Source organism: Opisthorchis viverrini (assembly GCF_000715545.1).
Source record: "Opisthorchis viverrini unplaced genomic scaffold opera_v5_186, whole genome shotgun sequence".
Lineage (NCBI taxonomy): Eukaryota > Metazoa > Platyhelminthes > Trematoda > Opisthorchiida > Opisthorchiidae > Opisthorchis > Opisthorchis viverrini.
In genome coordinates this window covers 228,750-252,545 of record NW_008751844.1, presented here as the reverse complement: position 1 = coordinate 252,545, position 23,796 = coordinate 228,750, and the positions used below count along the sequence as shown (strand labels likewise).

The 23,796-nt window shown below is 46.2% G+C and overlaps 1 protein-coding gene across 1 annotated transcript in view; it reads left to right on the top strand.

Moving 5' to 3' along the window:
- Positions 1-13,457: 13,457 nt before the first annotated feature.
- The window catches only part of T265_07808 (hypothetical protein), a gene marked incomplete at both ends in the record, with an annotated part of 24,604 nt that continues 14,265 nt past the window's right edge, over positions 13,458-23,796 (top strand). The window contains 5 exons of the mRNA XM_009173437.1: positions 13,458-13,546; positions 13,583-13,769; positions 13,804-14,051; positions 20,436-20,576; positions 23,596-23,744. Of these exons, the coding sequence (XP_009171701.1) occupies positions 13,458-13,546; positions 13,583-13,769; positions 13,804-14,051; positions 20,436-20,576; positions 23,596-23,744 (814 nt within the window). The remainder of the gene's footprint in view (positions 13,547-13,582; positions 13,770-13,803; positions 14,052-20,435; positions 20,577-23,595; positions 23,745-23,796) is intronic.

Here is a 23,796-nt window from a genome sequence, read left to right as displayed (position 1 = left end):
AGAGAGGTGGCCAACCCATGACCTGGCAGAAGAGTACTATGGAGATCACGAAACGTTTGGGTGCCGTCGGTTCTACTCGCCTTCCAGGATGGGGACCGCGTGATCCTCACTGTGCCTGGTCGGAGGAGACACTACAAGGTATGGCTGCCAACCGATGTCAGTGGCGTTCTTGTTGTCAGTTTCCATCCAGATTGTCTGAGTGAATGTGTGGAGGTGTAGGCACCTCGGAATGATTGTGTTAAGCTAGCACTAAGTCCCTTCTCTGTCCACCTTCACTCTTTTCTTTACAATAAAGCTCTCAAATAAATCATGGTTGTACGGCAGTGAACCATCGGTGTTGAACACTGATGTCATGCTGTCGATGATGATGATCGATGTCGTGTACATATTCCAGACTGACAAGATTTTTCCTGGCAACTTTGTAAGTACCAGGGCTTCTAAGGCTTCCCAGCGTTCGCCTCATTAAATTAGTGGGTATCCTTGCTGGACACCCCTCTGTATGGAGAACGTATTGAGAGCTCACCATATGCGATCATACCCCCACAACTCTGAAAATACAAAAGTATCTTGACAAAACTCCGAACAAGCATGTTAAGGATAACAGACCGGTTAACTGAGCCGAATGCGCTTCGGAAATCCAGGAAAATAAAATTATGAGTGGTTTATAGGTGTGCATTTGTTCTAGCACTTGTCAGAGTGTGATGATTCGGTCAAGACAACCATTTTGCAGGTCAGTGCTTTGTGGTAACCATAAGGCGACAAAGGGTTTCGTTATGACTGCAGTCAAGCCCGTAGCCCTGACGTCATTGGATCGTTGCAAATAGCTCGTTCACTTTGCACCCTCCACAGGCTTTCAAAAGAATATTTCTTCAAACGCAGTGATACAACTGTGTCAGGTGTTCATTTCAAAAACTACGCAACGCTGCTCAATAAAATCATGTGCCGGAGCTGTGAAGTCGGGCTCTTGGCGAGCCGACCAACAGACGGGGAACCATCTTTCAGATAGTCCAACTGGCTATCAGTTATGAAAGATGATAATGTCTCCTTGCTGAACTCGCTTTTGATCAAAGACCAACCAAGACTTCGGACGCTAATTCCTCTCCTCCCTGAAGTATATCACCTGGATTACTTTCCAAAATCGGTAGTTTTTTATAGCACTAATGGATGCCTATATCGCCCCACAAGGTTTCCGCTAGATCTACACAATTGGATGGTGATCTGATTGTGTCGTCAGACGGATCATTCTTGCACACTCACCGGTTGAGTTGTATCACCGCGTGTTCCTGTGATTTGGCTTTCTAAGATCCCCAGAGTTAGCTGACGTCGTGAAATTGATGGCAATTCAGCGACTCTCATTTCCTCTACATCTAGTGGACCAGATTTTACCCCTTGGGACTGCTGTGTTGGGTTACGGAAACCACCGATTTGACCTCAATGACCGGACCTAGAGGACAATAACGACATTGAAATCATGATTATTCGTCGTCAGAGTTCAGGTGGCAAGCTATCCGAAGTACCAAGTGTAGTCTGGTGACATGAAGCACTCGACTAAAAAATATTATGTGCAAGAGATTCAACTGGGATGCAGTTAAGTCAAATGAATGCATTTTGCCACTTGTGTACGGAATATGCTCAATCGTTGATCCCACTATTGTTTGCTACACGTGTTCCAACTTCGAAAAACCTAGATGGATGTTTGACATCTCATCCACCGGTTTGGGATGGGCGCTGTGATCCCGGTGTCCTGTTGGGCCTCTTTCGACTGGGGCACGTCAGAGTGATTATCCAGTAACAGGCGTTCTTTCAACTGCTGCGACCATCGTGTCGAAACGGACACTGATTGAAGAGATCAACTAACCAACGAGTCAAAGTGCTCCATTCCCTAAATGCTGTAGAATATCCTGAAATTACGGTTATCATCTACTCCTCTTTTTTCTCGCAACGAAGAAGACGATGAGAGTTACCAGTGTATCATCCGTCCTTGAAAAGTAATTGACCACCTTTCAGTTAAGGTTATCCGTGAAGATAAAGTCCAGCAATGTAACGTTGATCAAGACACCTTATTTGTAATCTGCATCATGCTTGCTAGTTTTCACCATGCAAGACCATAAGCACACTGACAGATTCAAATATACAGTATGAGACTCGGAAGGTCGAAAAACAGTGAGTTTAAACAACTCAACGGTGTTGATCCGATCAAACGCTCTAAGTATCTTGTGCCTTGTGAGAGAGGCCACACGGGCTACAGAATGCCCATAGAATAAAAACAGCGCTATAAACAGACTGCACTGCAAGTGATTTTTTGAACGCACGCCTCGCATTTACACCCGAATTTTGTAGTGCGACGTCGCCAAAGTTATCGACGACAAAATAGTTCGGAGTTGCATACAAACCTGAGACCACTGTGTTATCCATGCACCTGAAAGCCCTGTTGAACGACGTGCAGTGGTAGATGGTCATAACTCCTCAACGTTGTCAGAAGATGTAAGATCTGGTTAGCCATGTGCAAATCTATTGCAAGCACGTACAAAAACTTGCCTTCACACAAAACTGGCACGAGAAAATCTATAGATCGCTAAGGTAATCGAGATTATGACCAATAAGTAATGGGAATCGAATACATTTAAGGTGTCGCATTCCCTTGGTTATCCAAATTTTGAAGCAGTATTTAGTCATTCTCGTGATATTCCGATAAAATTGGTTTCAACTTGGGACAGTGTCCATGAACACAGGCTATTCTGAATTTCATGCAGTGTTCTATTACTGTCAGGGAGTACTCCAGCAAGCTTCCACCTCCGTGAAGTATTTTTCATCTGGTTGCTGAACTACAAAAATATTGCACTGCGGCACGCACACCTTGATTCGCCAATGACTCTACGGACACACCACCGACTCTGCTTCCATATATGCTATATCAATTAGTCAAAAAATACGAACGACAAAAATTGGACGAGATGAAAGTAAAACTTTCCAAGGAATCGAAGTAGTTGAAAATGGACGAACTAACAAACACCGCAGTCGAGTCCCGTGTGGAAAATCAGGTCGGTACATTGGTGAAAGAAACTCTATTACAGTTGTTAGATAAGTTGCCCCCTCCTCAGATATCATGCATTGAATCACCACAGGATGCTGGCAGGCTTTGTGTACGCACTGGTATCCAAATAACAACTAATCATGGGGCCACATTGTAGCTAGGTGGAGTGTGCAGCTTCACGCTCGACACCATAGCAAACCTGTCATTTTGATGGACCAGAGTGCACATTGATAGGTATATTTTTCGCAGGCAAGCTTGAAAGATTGGTAATTTTTTTGCAATGAAGATGAATACCTGGAGATAGTCCGAGACTTTCGAAGCAAAGGATGTTGCGATGTTATTTTCATGCACACTCACTGACCAGTTCCACTACACTCCCAATCTGATAAGTCCCTGACAAAGCGCAGATAAGTTGGAATTGTACTGGCCTGGCTACATAACAAGCTACTTTACAAGAAGTGTGTGGTAAAGAAATAAAAATAATAACGCTAGATTGAACACACGATGGGAGAGACTCATTAAGAGTTGTTCTCTTTAGAATGGTTCGTCTTTGGTCCAAGTCAGCGAATAAACTATAATCCAATCATGGTCATCCAGGTGTCTTGTGAAGATAGTCTGAAAATTTCGATACCAGACTTAGTACATGAAACCCGCGAATGACCGCTGTAATCGCAAGCGAAATCAGAAGAGAGTCAAAGGACGTGATCAGGTTTTTATTGCGTGCAATTGCACAAGTGCGCGTTTTTGTGGTTTTCTCGTATTCAAACAAAAACTTTGATGCAATTGACAAAATATGTAATGTTTTGATGGAGGCAAAAGAAAGGTACAGAACGTTACAATACTCATCCACTTGACCGTGAAAGGGGAGAACGTTTGAATAATAAAAATGGTTAATCAAATATGTTTTTGATTCAAGGTTCTTAATCACTTAAGTGTTAAAGGAAACGGACATGTCTTCCGGAACGAATAGCAGAAGGAGTTCGGCTGGTGATATGGGTATCTCGACTAGGTACTGGTGCTGATGGGATGGGGGGATTGCTAAATGTGGTCATGGGTGCTTCGATAAGCCGAGCTTCAGATGATCAGTGGAGAGTGTATCATGCTTTCCGGTTCTCTCTAAAACAAAGTATTTGGAGTGATGTTCGATGATTATGAAGGGGCCGTCGTGTTGATCGTCTTGTCGGCATCTCACGAACTCCATACATGTGCCGTTTCAGACGGGTGAGTTGGGCAATGCGTCAGAAGAGGAAACCAGCTCACCAGGTAAAAGTAAAGATGTACGGCGTACTAGTTTGCCTGGTGAGCACTGAACGTCCTCTTTAATATTTGAGTAAATGGCGACCAAAATGAAGGGTTAAGATGACCATAAAGATGGATTCATTTGGGCAGTCAATGCAGCTCTATGGTAGCAAACGTTCAAGTTAAGATGGCCATAAAGATGGATTCATTTGGGCAGTCAATGCAGCTCTATGGTAGCGACAAAACGTTCAAACAGACCATTGGAACAGAGGTGATACGCGATTGCCGAAGTGTGATGAAAACTGAATAGTGTAGAAAACTCACGGAAGAAATTACACTGGAATTGTGAACCGCGCTCGGTTGTAACTGAGGCAGGTGTGCCTAAGTTACTAACCCAATGCTGCCAAAACGAAAAAGCTACCGTTTCAGCTCAAGTATCCGAAACGAGTAAAGCTACTTGCCAACGGGTAGAACGATCAGTCATGGTAAGCATGAGTGAAACCGTTTGATAGGGAAAGTGGGCCGAAAATACCAAGATGAACTTCCGTATATAGAACACCAGAAACTGCAAATGAGCCGATAGATGAGTTCGTATGCCGAGTTACTTTACCGCATTGCTGTCGCGCATTTGCATCTGCATTTGCTGACAACTCCGAAAAATGAACACGAAAGGAAAAGCTGATTAGGGTAAAAGGGTTCGAAGCGACTATTAAATGTTTCCAGCGGTCAGGCGGGCCACAGTGAGTAACTTGCAAAACGCCACAAATGTAGGTCTGCCAATGGATCCTATTCTACAAGTGCATTCATAAAATAAATTGTACGGATGTCGAATCGTGGGATCACGCCAGCGTCCATCCACTGAGTCCGAAGCATCCGATCCAAAAGCGCCCCTGTGCAGTCGGGTACATAGGATACGGTACGCAAGTCCAAAATTCACGCCGACTCAAAGCAAGTAGCCAATTGGTACCAAAGCGTACATGGATGTACCAAACTAGGCGCACGTTGAAAATGTCAAATATTTGCTTAAATTCAGGTCAGAACAACAAAGAGCATATGGTTGCAAAACCAAACGAACAAAAGGAGGAACCACGGCGAACACAGAATGGGTAGCAGAAAGAAGTGAAGAGCCAAAAATACAGAGGAGCAGGTAAAAAGTATAAAAAATGGACAAAGTGCCGCGTTTTCATGTCCAAAGGGGGCTTTTATTTCTACGTAAACTTATTTTTGAAGTAGGTCTCAAATTCGCCTGTTATGACAGTTCTGCTAGCTTTGTTGAGCTTTCGTCAGATTCTCATGCACCCCAACGCAAAGACTGCAATTATGCTTGCATTTGATGAGCAGACCTGCAAAAGTTCTTCCTTTTGACCAACCAATCTAGAAGGCTGCCTATCACGTTGCGGCTGGACAACCGGTTAACTTGTCCAACTATATCGCACCTCCTGCGGCAAAATCTTCAAAATAATTTGTTCAAAAGTACGCATTGCTACCCTATGCTGAGAGGTTGCAGAAAGTCCCTGTTATTGGTAAAGCGCACGACAGCTGTTCAGAACGGTACCAAGGAGAATACTTTGGCCAGCCTTACGACCAGTCGGAACCAGCCTGGATACTTCGTCGCATGGCGTTTAGCACTGCTGTCTAACTCGTGTACTCTGATTCTCCATCAGTCTTCTGCTTTCCTTCCTTGTTCTGGACCCGATAACAAACTCGCAAACACTCCAAAGATATGTATATCGTGGAATCACATTAACCGTGGGCTAGGGGCGATAATTGTAGGGAGTATATCCCATCGGCTTTCATTTTTAGCTCCCCCAGGCTGGCCAAGAAGAAATTCCTTGAAAATGCCGGTGGTTTCACTTTCCTCACCTATGCAGATGCCATGCTCAAAGGGGTCTGAAGAGCGTGAGGAACGTGTGAGTTTATCAGGGAGATGGAATCGCATGACCCTCGTTGATTTCTCGAAGAAGTTGCTTTGGCCCGTGTTGTTGCAGAAACTAAGTCCGAAATTTGCAAAAGATCCGCTTTGACTGTCCTGCCCCCACCAGCACCCGCATGTACCAAGCCGAGGGTGAATGTGGCTGCTTGGTTCTCAATGAGCGGCGTAGCCGTCGTTAGTCCGCCACTGGCCACGTTCATCTCAGCTGATAAGGAAAACGATTTTACGTGAGCTCAGTGTATCCTAATTACTGTCTACAGGTCCTCTGCATCAACGAAAAATACCCGATGGGGCAAGACTCCGGGCTATATTGCCCGAGGACGCAGTCATATTGATTCGCGTTTCCTCACCCTACCACCATCAGACTAAGCCCGCGGAATCTGATTCCAGAACCTTCTTCTCCACTTGGTCCCCCACTCAAGCAGCTACTGCAGGAATACACCTCACGGTGAGCCCCTAAACACAAATCATCGAGGGTGCCATTATATAGTCATGTCCTGATACAGTGAAGCAGCCTAGCTGTCGACCCCAAATATCTGTCGGCCACGCCCATCCAAGCCGAAAATCACATCACAAGTTGCGTATTCAGCGCATTTGGCTCCACTGTGATCAAAGCTGTCCAAATAAAATGAAACATTCCTTTCAGACTTCTGTTCATTTTCGCCTTCCAAGAGGCCTCATCATGGTCCCAGTCTGACCGGCCCTGGTTCGGTAGACATTCCAAGGTTTGACATCCACCCATTATTCAATTCCCCATTACCGACTCTCAGCAACCCTTCCCTGACGCAATCCCACCACCTCTCATTCGACCCATCCCGCTACTCAAGATGTCCCTTATCCTTGTTCCTAATTTTGCCACTACCAACCGCACCCCAAGGCACAGCCCCAACAAGCCTTTCTGCACCTATCCACCCCCAGCTTCCCTTGCATTTGGTGCGAATAGCTCAATTATCGATGTGCGCCCCACCACATCCGCCATAGAACCACATGCGCCACAGCCCTTTCAGCTTGATGTGATCAAATTATGCCGGCATGCATGATAAGTCTTCTAGGTTGTATAATGTAACGCCACTGCTTCTACCCATCTGGTAATGCCTGGTATGTTTTGGCTCATTGGTTTACCGTATCACCCCCACGAAATGTATTACATGGCTTTGACTGCAATCTCTCAGAGCTCCCAACACATGTCATAAACACCCACTCTCCATTATTGGCGACCCAATTACAACCGCGTTTGTGTGGGAACTTCTCACTATTTTTCGGAATTGCGGACAACTCCCTCCACATTTCACCCAAGACGTGTATTTTTCCAACCCACTATTGTTTTTAACATCTTGTGGCCTCTTGTATTACTTGTTACTCCATGAACTCCGTAGATTTTTCTTCAAGCAGTATATAGTGACAGTTCCTCACCCGGATTTCGACTATGGTAAACCAACTGTTGGTCCCAACGGATGGCATTACAGTCCTTAAAACTGTCCTTCCTGAACCATTTTCCCTGCCGAATGTGGCATACCATGGACTCGCCCGCAGAGAGCTCAAAGCCTATCAGATATACCAATAGTTAGCACGCTCAAGCTATCGTTATTTCGACACATTTACAACAGACACGCTAGTCACACGATCTCGCCACATGTATCACCCGCTACTAAGCCAGCTTAATCTTCCCTTGCTAACATGTGCACCCCGGTGGCAGCTTCATCCAGTCCACGTGTATCTTCAATTAATTTTGCGCCCTCACTTGCAAAATCAATCATCTAGACCGCAAGCACAGGGTCTTCCCGAGTAGGTTAAAACGACGGATCCATCATAATTTGTCTTCTCCAAGACAGTCTTTCCCGATCCCACAGTCTGGACAAAGGAGCTTCAAGCCTTCGAACCGACTTGTCACACAATACCCTCCGTACTACTTCTCTCGAGGGAAGGATCTGCAGTTTATTTTCCATAACAAGTTCGCTTCACCGCTGCAAATCATTCCTCCCCAAAAATCCAAATCCATTCATCGGGCGGCTTCTTAGGCCTATCAGATTTTCTGAACATCCCCCGCCATACTGTTTTTGTGGTAGAACGAACACTCCTCATCATGCAACCCACGTACTCGGCCCAGTCTGCGGCTTTTATCAGTCCATTCAATCCTGGATGAGTGTTGTTGGCTTACTGTTCACCAGCGTAGACCCCAGTGTCAGCTTCAGAATCGAGGAAAAAAACGGAGTACAGGCATTGCTAGACCTCATCGTCACTGGACTTCGTCGCTGCCGAACGGGTAGCTACAAACTGAGGTCCGCAGAAGGGCAACGTCCACGGAGCCAATTCTGAGTAGCCACAGCAACCATCCAAATAGAAGCGAATAATGATGTATTCATACACTTTTCTAGCGGATCGAAACACGCTGCAGCACAAGAGAACTCAAGATTGAAGAACAACTCCTGCATGAATTGTTCCAGAGAAACACATCCAAGGAATTTCCTCTACAGATCGCTCGGGACACCAAAGACGATGAATGCAACGGTCTAAATGGAAGAAAATGGGGCACACTCTCAAGTGCCGAGGTCATCACCAAGATGATGGCAAGGTCCTTACGAAAGCAAAATACGACGGTGGTTCAAAACTTCCAAACACTGCGGGGGGCACTATCAAGACCGAGATGAATATTAGATACAGTGGTGAGGAAAAATGTGATACGCAGGATCCAATACAAGGACTGTGGTAAACGGCATATAGGACAAACGGGACGGAGGCTCCGTACCGGAATACATAGACAAAAGTTCACCACTAATGGACACGATCGATTTCCCCTCGTGTCCGTTCATACACAAAAATCAAGGACAATAGTTCGACTCGAGGGGCGTTCGCATACTGGCTCAAGCAAGAACGGAGAAATAAGCATGCACTCCATTGGATCAGCTGTCAAGAAGAGTATCAAAATTGATCCCAGTTATTAACCGCTGAGAGCAAGAGGCCGCAAGAACTAGGGAGATCTGAGCTGCGAAAGCAGCCAGACGAAGAACCGACAAGAGAAGCGATAAGGCACATCACTTTGATTGAAGGTGCCCAAACTAATATACTAAAGTAACAAACAAACAGGCAGACGCAAGGACATGGTTTGTTAAAACAGAAAAAATAGGGCTTTGCAACCAACCAATCAATCCCCAGAGGCTAGCATGAGAACGCGATGTAAATGCGAATAGGATAAATCAAAGTTGGGGATAAATTACCAAAAATTGAAAGCATTGGGATGGCCAATCAACTTAGAGGACGCTGAATACAACACAACAAGAATCATGAACTGACCAATGGATTCAAAAACATTGTCCTTCAAAGAACCTATCGCCGCTCAGTATTCGCACAATGGGAATGATTTCTCGAAATCTACGACATTTTCAGGCTCGCAACTTCATAGTTTAGAATACCTATGTATGATGTATATGTTCCTATATTGTTGAAAATCATCTACTATGGTGAGTTTTTCAAGTGAGCGAATCCTCAAGTTCAATAAACTCCACCGACTGTGAATACGTTGCCCGATGTAATAAAAAATCGCGAATTGTGGAAAACGTTGACTCACTCACAACGGACGAGACTTTCAGACAGATTTCCACGCAAAAAAATTTCCTGAACATTTTAGCATCTGAATGGCTTTTGGAGATAAAAAAATATGCTTAGTTGCATTCGTGCAAACAAATTTTGGTCGATGATTCCCGTTGCCAGTAAAATTGCGTCACTCACAACGGACGAGACTTTCAGACAGATTTCCACGCAAAAAAATTTCCTGAACATTTTAGCATCTGAATGGCTTTTGGAGATAAAAAATATGCTTAGTTGCATTCGTGCAAACAAATTTTGGTCGATGATTCCCGTTGCCAGTTAAAATTGCGTAGTCCACGTTCATTAGTTGCTAAAAGTCGTACATGTTCGCTGGCAAAAAGTAAACTTTTCCATTATAGCTTGCGTAATTCGGAGGGAAGACCTCGAGGTTTATCAATTAGCAACATGCAGCGAAGTCGACCATACCGGATAGCTGAACGAACCTTACTGACGCAAACGACCGACATGTGGCTGGGGGTACATGATGTCGGAGCGCACCCATCCATCTGCACCAGAGAAAAAGTTCAAAACGAACGTCATGAAGTGTTGAGATATATTGATCATGTCCTTCCGGGAGGCGCATGATCTTCTTCATGAAGAGTGTTAATTTGGCCGTTGACGTCATGGAATGAGAGGAGGATATAATTTAGGTTACCGAAAAATCACCGTAAGGCGGGCAGCCAACAAACTAGTAGGAATAGTTACCCCGAAATGCACCTCAGAGGTTATGCTGTCGTAGATGCCTGTTCCCACAATGCCACCTTCAACGGCTACTTTGCACGCCTGGTTACTGCACCTCTCAAGAAGCACATTGGGAGGCCAAGTTTATGGAGCTGATGGGTCACATGAAATAATCGTCTCTTTCATCTAGCTGGTTCTCTGCGGCGTCAGTCGTAGGTGTCATACATTTACCCACGGCTGTCAAGTGGTTCCTTTTTTGACCGGAAAACACGGACACCCACAGACTTCCGGGACACACTGTGCTAGGGTTCTGTGCTTCGGTCCAGGTCACCATCATTATACTCCCTCTTTGCGGACCGGGTAGCAAGCAAGCATTTACGTTTCCTGGATGGTCCCGGAGCTAAAAACCAAGAGTAATTTATTTCCATGTGGACTAACCTTTGGGGCAAGCCTGAAGAGCTCTACCACACAACGGGCAAAGTTCACCAGTCGGCGAGATATGACAGGCGATCCCTTGCAGGATTTGCCCCTGAACAATCACTCGCTGTGGCCCTCCTGTGTTCCAGCCCCTGAAGCTTATCCATTACTCGGTTAAGTTGTTTACGAAGGCCCTCAAAAGCGGTCGGAGGTGGTTTGGGAACAAGCGTAAGGGTAACATCTTTCCCCGGTAGGTTGTAATCCGACAGCCATCGTTGGTGGATTGGGAAGCAGGCTAAGAAGAAGTCAACGCTGAATAGTTTTTACTGCTCGGATCGGACTGATCTCGAATTACAGAAAGCAGGTGTATTCAGAGGAGCTACATCACCTGGTAGAAAGGATATGCGCATTCTCCGGCACAGATGTCATAAAGGTCTGGGAGCATCTGAGTATTCGACCGGTTGCCATGCCGTCCGTTACTAAGAAGATGTACAGCTTATATCTACATGCCGAATATTAGATGCTTTAGAAAACTCATCCAAGGCGAGTTGTTTCATGCGTTCCGTCTACATTCACTACATCTGGAAAACGTCGGAACAATATTATCTGCTGCCATCGGGAGAAGCATATGTGGCTACAGTGACCTTCCTCTGACCGGCACACAAGCACGCGTCCGGTTTTCCGAAGTTTTGCCTGGACCGAAGGCATATCATCTGCCATGATAAAACCAAACTATGCTTCAACTACTCAACGTAGCCGGTCAACACTTCTGGCGGCAGTTGTATATACCCCGAGTGGTAGGAATCTTGCCGAATTCATCCGCCATAAACTACCACACCTCACATGAGGGTGCTCCATATTTCAGAAGGGCCTTGCAGATGCCCAACTCGCCTTTGGTTAGGCGTCGATTAACTAAAAGCCGGTCTCACAGAAACCGACATTTTGTGGTTGTGTTTAAGAAAATAAGAGGTGACTGCCATTGGTTACTTTTGCTTCCGTAGACAAAACCGCATTGGACGGCTGGTGCTTCGCATACTTTTTTGTATGAGAAAATACGCTCGAATTACTAGCTTCTTCGGATTCTCGGCCTTCCGTTGGTCTTGGAGGTCGCTTGCTGCATTTGTAGTACACCCATTCGTAAAGCAAAACAATGTTGGTGCTTCGATTAACGGATGAACGCACAAATACCAAAGTCATCCTTCGTTTATTGATTTAAGGCCTTCTCACATGCCGTGAAGAATGAAATTGATACACCCACAAATTTCTCAACGAACGATTGTGAAGGAACTTCCGAAGCTATAGTGTAATATGCATGCCATGAAAGCACCAGGGGACAGTTCAAAGCCGAATGTGCGCCAAAATTTTTCAAAAGAGATCAATTAAAACAAATCGCAAAAGACTGACGGTAGACGAGGGTGATTTTTGGACTGAGCACAATGCAAATAAGTACAACATTTTGGCGTTACAGTTTTTACTTCACCCGCAAGGATTTTGCAGAAAAATGCATTGTGCGTCGAAGACGCGGCGAACCAATCGCGTTGGAGGATAACCAATAGCCTGCAGACGCCGAGAGCTCGCAGGTAAACAAATGTACACACCCAACTGCGCGCTGGGGATGTTTCCCTATTTGGTGACCTAAAGTACCTCATCCTCTTTTTGCCTGACAAATACTGGTCAAGTGTTTGCCCGCTGATTGGCGCGTCGAAGTGCTCTTCCTTTCTTCTGAGCCCTTTTAGGCAGCAACCACGCCGCAAGGAAAACCCCCATCTGTGTGGTGCAACTGACTCTTATAGTGGACTGGCAACCCAAAAATACCTTACCGGGAGTGTGTGGCCCAAAATAATAATGACGCTAGATTGAGTAAAAAATAACAAAGATGGCTGAATGGAACAAACTCACCAAGATTTGTTCCCTTTAATAGAGCTCATCGTTGGGCCGCGTCAGCGAATGAACATTAATCGAGTTATGTTTGGGGGTTTCTTTTGAACAGTTCTCACACATAATGAAATCTGAAGACAGTCTGAAATGTTTATACACCAGAGGTAGCACGGGAAACTGGTGAGTGACCGCCGCAAGCTCGAGGAGACTCAGAAAGAAAGTCGACGAACAGGACCATGTTTTGTATTGTCCGTAAATTGCACAAAAACTAGTTTTATTGTTTTTCGTGTTCAAAAAAGAATTTTTATGCAGTTGACGAAATGCGTGTTGGTATGGTGGAAGCAAATGAAAGGTACAAAACGCCACACTTCTCGCTTTCGAACACCCAACCCAGAGCTGAGAGCAGCATTGAACGCCTTCGGTTCTGGGTCAATTAGCCCGGTCTCCAATTCATGTACGTGCTGAAGGTAATCACCCAGCCTGCCTCAAGGCAACAACGCCAAAATCCACCGGCGGTGCCCATGGTCCCAACGGAGTTTTCGAACTTTCCACTAGCACCAGCCACGCAGACGTTAATGCCTTACTGGATTCATAGGAAGCTGGCAAACTGGGAACTTGGTCGGCCTGGATTTTTCAAGGTCGCCACACTACTTATGGCCTTAGCCTGCTCCCTGTGTTCGTTCCGCTCGGATGCCAACAGGCGATCAGGATTTCGAAGATGAGGTTGAGAGAGATCGTGAGCACTTCATCAGGACGCTTGCGTCCTTTCGCTTTTTCGGGTAACCTCTTTGTGTTTATCCACTGGATATAAACAGGGTCCATATGCTGAAAAAACTGGAAAGGACGAAGTCCTACTATGAATCGATACCGGATCGCCAGAAAGCACTTGCATCAGAGTTTTGTTCATATATGGAAAAGGTTAAAGCAAGTGTCCTACACAACAACGAACTTCTCAATCGAATTATAAAGCACTCCGCCCCGGATATTTTCAACGGGGAGCATGTTAGTACCTCAATATATTCTCCAAACTTTACAGAGTGCAGATGTTCTAGATACTTTTGACAAGTCAAGTCTTCAGCTGTCGAATGCTAAAAGAAAATCAGCGAATACGAATGCAGTCACACCCATCGGTCCTTTCGCATTTACTACTTCCGATATGGACAAAGTTCGATCAACACTGAAGCAGTTTGCTAGGGACTGGTCAAATGTGGGAAAAGCCGAGCGAGATATTTGCTACGAGCCTATCATTCACGACATATGTGAGCTTTATGATACTTCTAAAATGTACGTTTGACTGGATTTTTCCAACTCATTTTCAGAAGCTTGTTTATGCTTTGGTCCATCTGGTCATTATCCCGTTACCCACTTCGCTTGAGGTTGGGGGATATCCCCCTTTGCCGCCATAGGTATCTTAAATTAGTGGACGCGACCCGAGCCTTAGGACTTCTTTCTTTGCCCCCATCTGTCGAATTACAATCGAAAGTAATGCTACTCTCAACCTACGTGAAGCACCCCACAACCTCCAGGTCCTCTCCGTGGATCGTACGTATCCACGGACTACATGTCCTGAAGCATGACCATTCTTGATGCATAGCACATGCCAAAGGGCGGAATAGCGCTCGTATCCCTTCGAAGACGATATTTTCCCATTCAAGATCGACGAGGCTTCCGTCCGCTGTTATTTAAACACCAGGGTTCCGAAGACCTTTCAGCGTTTGTCTCGTTATCTCGTGTATCACGAAATTAAATGGAAGTTAATGGGGACTCATGGCGCATACCACTTCCTACTGAAGCCCCTCTAGCGTTCCGTGTATTCTCGCACCAGAAAGTCCGAAAATATAAAGAACTCATTATGTTCGCAGACTTCCGAGTCATTTCCTGCCGGCTAAGGGTATCAAGGAGAACATGCGGGTCAACCGAGTCGACTTAGAATTATGGGTCGTTTGTGCATATAACGTTATTTTAGCACCTGACGCAGTGTGAGGACTTGTTCAACGCAACCCCCACCAGCTTGTGCAACTTGACAATATCCCGGCCCTCGTGCTCCCTGCCGGTGGCGCTAAAGCTAGGCACCGAAAGGGTGTTGCAGCTGAACCATTATTTTATTTACCAGGCCGGAATCCTGCTCACTACTTTCAGATCAGTGTTTCGCGGGCTACCATAAGGCCAAAAAAGGCAGGTGGCAATAAGATCCTCGTTACGACTGAGGTCAAGGTTGTTCCTCTGCTTGCCACACTCACCACTCTTTACTGAAGATGGTCGCGCCACTTTGATCTTCGATGGTTTCGCTCGCACGTAGTTTCTGAGGACCAGTCGAACAGATCAATTGAGGCAGTCTTCGAGCATTCCAGGATTCCTGGACCTCTTCTATTTCCTTAGCCATCCGAGTCCATCAGGCTCCACGGTCGGTGTGCGTGCTCACTTTCACTTGACGTCTGACAATTCGTCGCGTTAAGTTGTGTTCTGAACCGGCTTGGACTTTTCTCTGAGATTGAAGCAGTGCTACTCCATGCAACAAGTAAGGAGACCCGGCTGATGACACTGCTAGACGACCGATGTGACATGAGAGCAGTGTTAGTTGTAGGTATCATGGTTTTACGTGAGCTGTGGTATTGCCAGGGCAACCAGACCCGGACAGGAACACGGTTGGTGTATCCTACCAGAGCTTTTGGCTCAAAAGCCTGACCACAAGGCAGCGGTGTTTGGCCGGGAATGTAAACGCATTACCATTTTCAGAGAACGAGTTGCCACGCGTGTCCCAACCCCCAACCTGGGTCGATCACAACCTACTGGGTCACGGAGACATCAAAATCGTCACACAGCCCTAAGGTTCAGTCTCTTGGCTTTGGAGTGTCCGGACTATCTGGCGAGGCTTTGTTTGTCGTTATCTGGTGGACTGTTATGGCGTGAGGTTCTCAAACGCTTTAGGATAAGTCTCCCGATGAAATGGGTTATGTCAGGTAATCGGCTACAGAGTTTTTTGAAAAAGTGAGGAATACCCCCTCTCTTGAGTCAGTCAATTTTTAAGCGCTTCAACCACTGAGCGGGTAAAGACTATATATTACGAATTTGAAGAGGTGTACGTGTGGGGGTGGAGACGACGACAACAGAGAACAGTCTTGTTTGGCACAAATGATGTTAGCTCCGGTGACAGTTTGATATGGACTCGCACGCATCCACGGTAGGAAGTACATATAACCTTTATAAGATATAGTGATTTTCCGCTAGACAGACAGTTTTATAGGTTCCGATACTCGATGGACTCAAATTGGCTTTTGAATCAAGAAAGGCAACCACCGTTGATCATCGGAAGGAATGCTGCATTTCGATTTGAAAATATGCTGGGTTCCATCTCGACCATGGCACAATCAAGCTCGATTCCCACGAATATGAATCTCCACATGATGGACCATCCTGCGTAGGATAGTGCCAGAGAGCAATTGGAAGCAATGGCTAATAGACTGACCAACAATTCAGGTGACAATCCGCTGCTTTCAATGTGGACTGTTGCCGCTTGACAGAAACGTAGTCTGTGAATGTAGTCTAATAAGTAGCCGAGCATGCATCCCCACTCAAGCCTAATCGTTCTTCAGGTCTTAAGGACCTTCCACCTGCTCTGTTCAAGGAAGCTGGTGAACTCCTCAGCCAGTGCTTGTTTAACTCATTTGTGTTCATCTGAAAGTAACAGGCAGTCCCAGGCAGCTGGGGCTAGTAGGTAGCAGTGACTGTCTTCAAAATATATGCTCTCAGTGGATGTAGTAGCCACGGGGGCACCATGCTGATTCGATTATAACTGGGCTTCTGTCGACATTGATTCTTCGTCTTCCGGCGCACACCCATGCAGCTGGGGCTAGTAGGTAGCAGTGACTGTCTTCAAAATATATGCTCTCAGTGGATGTAGTAGCCACGGGGGCACCATGCTGATTCGATTATAACTGGGCTTCTGTCGACATTGATTCTTCGTCTTCCGGCTGCACACCCATCATTGACCCATGAGAATCGAGCAGGATTACGACCCGGTAGAGGCTGCGTCCACCACATACTCCATTAGGTGTTGGAGCGACGCCATATGTACAGGCAACCCACAATTTCGGTTCACTTCGACCTTAAGGGTGCGCTTGATTTTGTCAAAGCCATCAGACCTATTTCGGAACTTGAGATGGCCCAGGGCTGAAGAAGGAATAAGCTAAAGTGCAAGAAGGCATCAGCAGTAGCATGTTTTCTCTTCCGTATGCACCAATTAAGGAAACCCGGCTGATGACAACACTCGACGGCTGATGTGGCATGAGAGTACTGTTAGTCGTAGGTATCATGATTGTACGTATACTAATGTACTGCCAGAACGCCCAAACCTGGATGGGGGTACCATTGGGGTCTCCGACCAAGGCCTTTGGATCAAAAGCCTGACCACTAGACCTTGGCAGATGCATTACCATTTTCAGAGAACGAGTCGCCGCGCCTGTTCTACCTCAAAATCTGGGGACCAGAAGAGCGTCAGTCAGATCTCTAACCATTGACTTGCCTTGTATGAGAGACTGAATGTCGCACGGACTTCCCGGCTCCGGCCGGAGTATAGCTCACTGGATCACAGAGGCACAAACACACCAAAGTAAGATCCGGTCTCTTCATGGCCATAACCACCGAACTGCCTCTAGCTTGAGCTAGCTCACTGGCTGGGGAGCTAGCTTGTTAGCTGGAAGTTCCGTAATTGGACCTCAGTCTTTACTTCCTGACTGCTCCGGGCAGTCTGATAGTACCTCAGACCTCGTACTTCCTTATGGTGGAGTGGCAGCCAGGCACTGAAAGGCTGTTACAGCTTAACGATTATTACCACTTATCTCTGTCAGGACGCGCCCAAACATGAAAAAAGCACATTTGCAGAGTGACGCACCCCCAAGGTCACCATCGGTACGACGCGTCCTGAAAGTAGGTGCGTGGCTCTCACCAAACACGACTTAGTAACATACGACCAGCGCAGTGGGATTGAAATTGTTCACGACCGGAACACCGCCATTGGCTGTACAGAACGAACAAATGAGCGACCATATTTGGCCATTTAGTCATCCTATATATTTACGCAGGCGCTCTGTATGTTTTATCCTGACGATACAGCCGTGTTCCGAGTTCTCTGTCTTCCCCCCTATCGCGTAGTCTGACAGGCTCAGCCAATAGACAGCCGCCCACGATACAACAGTCTCAAGCTCTGACCCATTTGGCTGCAATGGGATGGCCCGGCCCGAGGCCGTCAACATTAAGTCATGTGTCACTGCTATACACAGTGTACATTAGAAGCCTAATTGGGCTTACAGTAGGCCTTTTTGTAGTTTGATTTTTTGCATTGAGAATACTCGCTTTTCCTTATCGAAATGCTCTCTATTGGCCTATTTTGATGTAGTTGAACTTCAGGGAGATGAGTTCCCACCACTGTCGACCGTAGGATTATTGCAATACTGAAGCCCAGTCGCTGCAAAGGGTTACAAATTCAGGTTTGAATGAGTCAATGATAGGGAGTAAGGAACTACAAAAGTGACCACATTGCTTTAGCATCGACTCCGTCAACACTGACGATAATTCGGTTGTCTCTTATGTGATGAACTTGTTCTTAGCGATAGCAGACGCCTGTCGGAGGTAAGAAACTGTATACTCTGTTCTCATCTTCCTCATCGGTGGGCGCATGCGTTTAATCCATCCACGTGATGACTGCTCTCCCTGTTTGAAAAATAAGGAGTGATTTTGTACATAACAGCAGAGCGAATATTGGGTACTTTTATTAAAGAGTCCCCAGGGTGACTACCAAAGGTGACGCATACTGTCTCAGCGGAGAGGCAACACCTGAATCTGCAGTGAGATGTACTAAGTTTTGGATGCAAAATCCAATGGAGCCGGTTGGCAGGACAGTGATCTGAAGTGATGAGGGTTAAATGAGTTTACGACTTCATCAGATAAGCGTGAAATGGTCTTGCCAAGGGTGATTTTTTCATCCCGATATGGAAGACTAGAGCCTGCATCACCTGTGGTGTAGGCCTGACAACCTAGTCGCTACGTGCTGAGGATGTCGAAAAATTCTCAGTGTTCGGTCATTGATGCCCAAGTACGCTGAATAATTTTCGAAAGAAATAACTTGTCCATGATAGATGAACTCATCACACGCATTTCGTACGCCAGTTGACCGACTTCCTCGAGGATATTTTCTGTCACAACCACGCAAATGGATGAAAACAAGCCAGGGGAGGTCAAACAATGGTTTGGCAGTGAAGTATCAAAGCTGCGCTGGTCATTGCCTTCTCCTCAGATGGGTCTTCCGAGACAGGACACGTTAGTGGTCAGACATTATCAGGCATGGCCTGGTCGCACTGTCACTGGTGCGCATGCACCCAAGCCTTGCTTTCAATGCATAGCTTCCCCTCCAGATCTACCCAATGGAAAGTCTACTGACACCCTTGTATTCGCTCATCAATTTAATCAGCTACCGCCTCCAATGCATCCACCTGCCCAACTCCCCGACGAACAAGACTGGCATCTAGAACCACTGTACGGCAAGTACATGATTTTTACGGCTAAAGAATGGGGGTAGAGGGGATTAGGTTAAAACTAGATCCAGGATTCGAGCGGCCTTGCCGTTGGGGGCCTCAGGTTGGTAAAAGAACAAGTTGGGGGTTATAACTAGTAAATGCTGTAAAGGAGCTCTCACTGCCTGTCTATTGATGAAGAATTGCTTGCGACTGGAACGCTAACTAAACGACTATGAGATACGCCGAATGATTTCGGACCGTCGAAACCCGCACGCGATGGGGAGCTAGTCACGTAACATAGAATACACCAGCCTACTTGTTTCGGGTGCTATGGGACTGTTGGTTTCCAGAAACTTGGGGTAGGAGCTGTCTACAGAGAGGTAGGAAGTGACTTGCTACCGAGGTATCAAGCCTTGGGAACCTCAAGACGAAATGCATGGACGGTGAGTGAATTTGAGATGATAGGGTTTGGGAGGCTTGGCATAGTCTTCCACCGTATAACTTCCTTGTGCTCGAGCAGGCAATCGCTATGTATGTCATTGCTCTCATTCTCCGCTAGCCCGTGTGCCACCAGTGAACACACACTTCAAAGTAACTGGCTCCAATGCGCGACTCGCTCCTTTATTTCTCTGTCAATGTCGAACAAACTGGTGGCCACTGGATGACGATGGTGGCGTTTCTCTACAAAGACATGGTCAGCTCGACACTAGCTTCCGGAAATCTTTGGTTCCAGCGCACCCCAGGTTTCCGATTTTTTCTATGTAGGTTGCCTAATATTATCTTATTCTATAGCGGTCGTGCTGGTAAAATAAACGTCCTGGGACGCTGATATGCTAGCCTTCCCAGCCACCTCATATTTTGACTTGTAACGTGTACATTTACTCTCATACGACGCACATATATAGGAAATTATCATCAGCTGTAAAAACCGCGTACTTGCAGTACAGTGGTTGTAGGTGCCACAGTTTCGTTTGCCATTGATTTGGAGAGGTAGTGTAGATAGTTACGCATTAGAGGCGACACATATACACCGCCCATGGACTGTGTAAGAGTGTTCATCGCACGTAGACCGCTTCTACATAATTTATGGTGTACCGCGCCTCGTTTTCGTAGGAGGTCTAATTTCGGTAGTGTTTTTGTTCATCCTCCCATCTAGCGATCCCGTAACCGTCCGGATTCTCGTTCCTGGAGCTGGACTCGGACGACTGGCATGGGAGATCGCACACAGAGGTTATACCTGCCAGGGCAACGAATGGAGCTTGCACATGCTTATTCCTGCGTATTTCATCCTCAACAAGTGAGCTGCTTTTTATACCCAAAACTTATGTTGGCCTGCTTTGACTTTTTTGTTGTTTTTGCGGGAAGTAATTCATCAATTCTATGTAGCTTCCTTTTGATTTTGCGAAACTATGCCCACTGATGCTAAAATTTCGCCATTCACTCTTACGAGGACTTGTGGTCCATTATTGATCCGAATATATGAACACATTGGACAGTGTGTTGATCAACATTAAGCTAGGTCGTGTGTCCCATTTACAACAATCGTTTCAATGTTATTGGAAATCATGGTCACTGCGCATCTCACGAACACTAACTGGGTATTTCCATTCGTACCCCGTCCTCGGATAGATGATGAGCATCCTTGTTGTCTGGTTCCAATTTGATCTAAGCACCGCCCACATCTCATTTCGGAGGCAATGATCTTAAGGGAGCGGGTTGGAAATAGAGTGGTTAGCCCTTTTCACGGGACTCAGTGGTTAGAGCGCAAATTTACTGACCGGAAGTTCCGTGATTCGAACCCGGTCTTTGCATCTCGGCTTCCTCTGTCTAAGTTTGGGCAATCTGGCAGTGTCCCAGCCCTCATGCTTCCTGGTGGCATGGCAGCTAGACACAGGAAGGGATTTATTGATTTTTTTCGGGTCTAACCGATAGGCTGGAAAGCACGACTGCTACTCATCGAATTTGACAGCTAATTCCGACTGGTACTAAAAGGCTGACTAACTAGTATGAATAAGAACGTAAACGAGAGTTTTAGCCGGGCTCCAGGTGAGTCTTCCGTCAATACCAAATTGGTATGCAAATGAGTGTAATTTGCTAAATAACTAACTGTTCAGCTGACGTGCCATTTGAAGGAAACACGAAACGTGAGATACTGCCAATTTCCCCCAGCTCATGGTTGTAGCGTCAAGAGCGTGGGGCGAGATACCTCGATTGGTTAGACCGCGAATTTACTCACCGGAAGGTCTGTGGTTCTAACCCGACCTCTGCCTCTCGACTTTCCCTGTCTAGGCTTGGGCAACCTGGAAGTATCTCAGCCGTGGTTCTTTTTTCGGGTGGCATGGCAGCTAGGCACCGGAAGGGTATTACAGCTGAACGGTATCTGATATATATCTCTCAAAGGTGGCGTGTACCAGGGCGTGTATATTAGGGGCTGTATTATTGTATGGTTGCGATAAATGGCCTCTGTAGACAGATGATGTGAGGTGTGTTCGGGTTTCTGACCACCGATGCCTCAGAAGCGTCGCTGGTATCGGAAGACGTCAGCGAATTCGTAACGAGGTAATTAGGAAACGGGTTTTGGTCGTGCAGCAGTATTTTAATCGAGCAACGTCAACATCGGTGGCCCTGCCATATGCCACGTATGCCGAAACACCGTCCACCGAGACGAATGTTGTTCTCCGTACCTCCTTCAGGATGGCGCAAACCGCGAGGTGGACAACCCATGACTTGGCAGAAAAATGTGAAAGAGATTACATAGAGCTTGTTTGTTGTTGGTGCAGTGCGCATTCCATGATGGGGTCGTGACTCCTTCTGCGCCCATCTGGGGACGTTGCAAGAAATGACGTCTGATCGGTGTCAGCGGCGTTCGTGCTGTCAGTTTCTTCCCAGATTGTCCGGTTGACCGCTTGGAGGTATAGTCACCTCAGAATTCTTGAAACAGGTCCTCTCCCTCCCACTCTTTTCATTCTAAAGCTTTGAGTATAAGTAGATGAACTCTGTGGTTTTGTGGTAGTAAGGTACCAGTGTTAACACTGATGTTGATGACGAGAGTTTTAGTCGAAAAGTCCCCATCATGTCAATCAGTGGATACAGTATGTGAGATAGCTGGACGACTTATTGATTGCCGCTCATCGAAATTTGAAAGCTGAATTTCTGTTTGAGTTTCTCAGTTCCGTTCACCCAAATTTCTGCTTTACGCGTGATTTCGAGAGCAATAATATTCAAACAACCAGCTGGAACAACAAGTCAGTCAATGTGTGGTCAAAGTTTGTGGTGCCTGTCATGACTGAGGAGAGTGTTCGGAATGATACCACTTCAGCTATCGATCGCGTGGGTTTTGTTGTCAGGTCATGAGCTGCCCACCTTATGGTCGCTGAATATGGATGCACACCAAGAACCCTGAGGCGGACGATTCTCTAATAAATTAACTACATGTTCTAAGAACTCTCATTAGGTTGCCTATTCAGTTACACAACTGACTGTATGAATAGAATGAAATAAGACAATATTTTAGTGTGTATGCTCCGGAACGAACTGATGTTCGGTTTAGACAGGCCTCTTCAGTATTACGGTTACGGTTTACTCATAACTGCTAAATGAGACTAGGAAACCATTCCCACACATTCGTCAATTTCTCTTTCAGTCTCGTATCGCTCAAGCACGCAGTTTGGCGGAAAGAAAGTGGCCTAAATGTTTTCGAGAAATACACTCATTTGCAAATCAATTTGGTTTTCACGAGAGACTCATTTGAGTCTCTTGTTTATGATGTCCTCCAGCTGAATGTTCTGCACACAGGCCGGCTCATTATTCAGTTGGCACGATATTCGAGATATCGCAGTATATTTTCATAAAGGAAACTACTCACAAGGTTGCTGAAAACTCTTTGACAGCCCATGACCGGTTTCAGTGCAATTTGGGTTCAAGTAGATCATAAGGTCGACGGAAACTCGGGGACCGCGCCTACCTGATGAGTCCCAAGAAGGGTGAAACCGGTCGTGGGCTGTCGGAGAGTATTCAGCAATCTTGTGAGTAGTTTCCTTTACGGCCTGAATGTTGTTTTGTAGAGAGCTACCATTCCAAACATGTGATTCCACAGTTGATAGACGGAGTTAATTATTCTGTGGAACAGGCGACCACTTTTTCCGATGCCCTGCTGACAATATGATCTTAATATTGCTATGCGGTAAAAGACTGTCCATTTCCGCGCAGGCTGTCACTGGCCGACAGGACCAGTCGGTTCTTTCGTCTTTGTCTGTTAAATGTAGTTGTTGTGCGAATACTACTGCTTTGTGTTGTGCCGTGTCTTTTATCCACAGTTGTAAAACCGTCAACGAACATACCATCTACCCGTGGGTCACACAGTTTTGCAATAACATGTCTCGAGACGACCAAATCGCCCCTGTGCACTTCCCGGATGTATCCCCTGCCGATATCCCTCCAAATGTTCCGTTCTCCATGGCCGCCGGTGACTTTGTTGAGAGTTACACAGAACAACTCGAGTTCTCTGTATTTCCCTG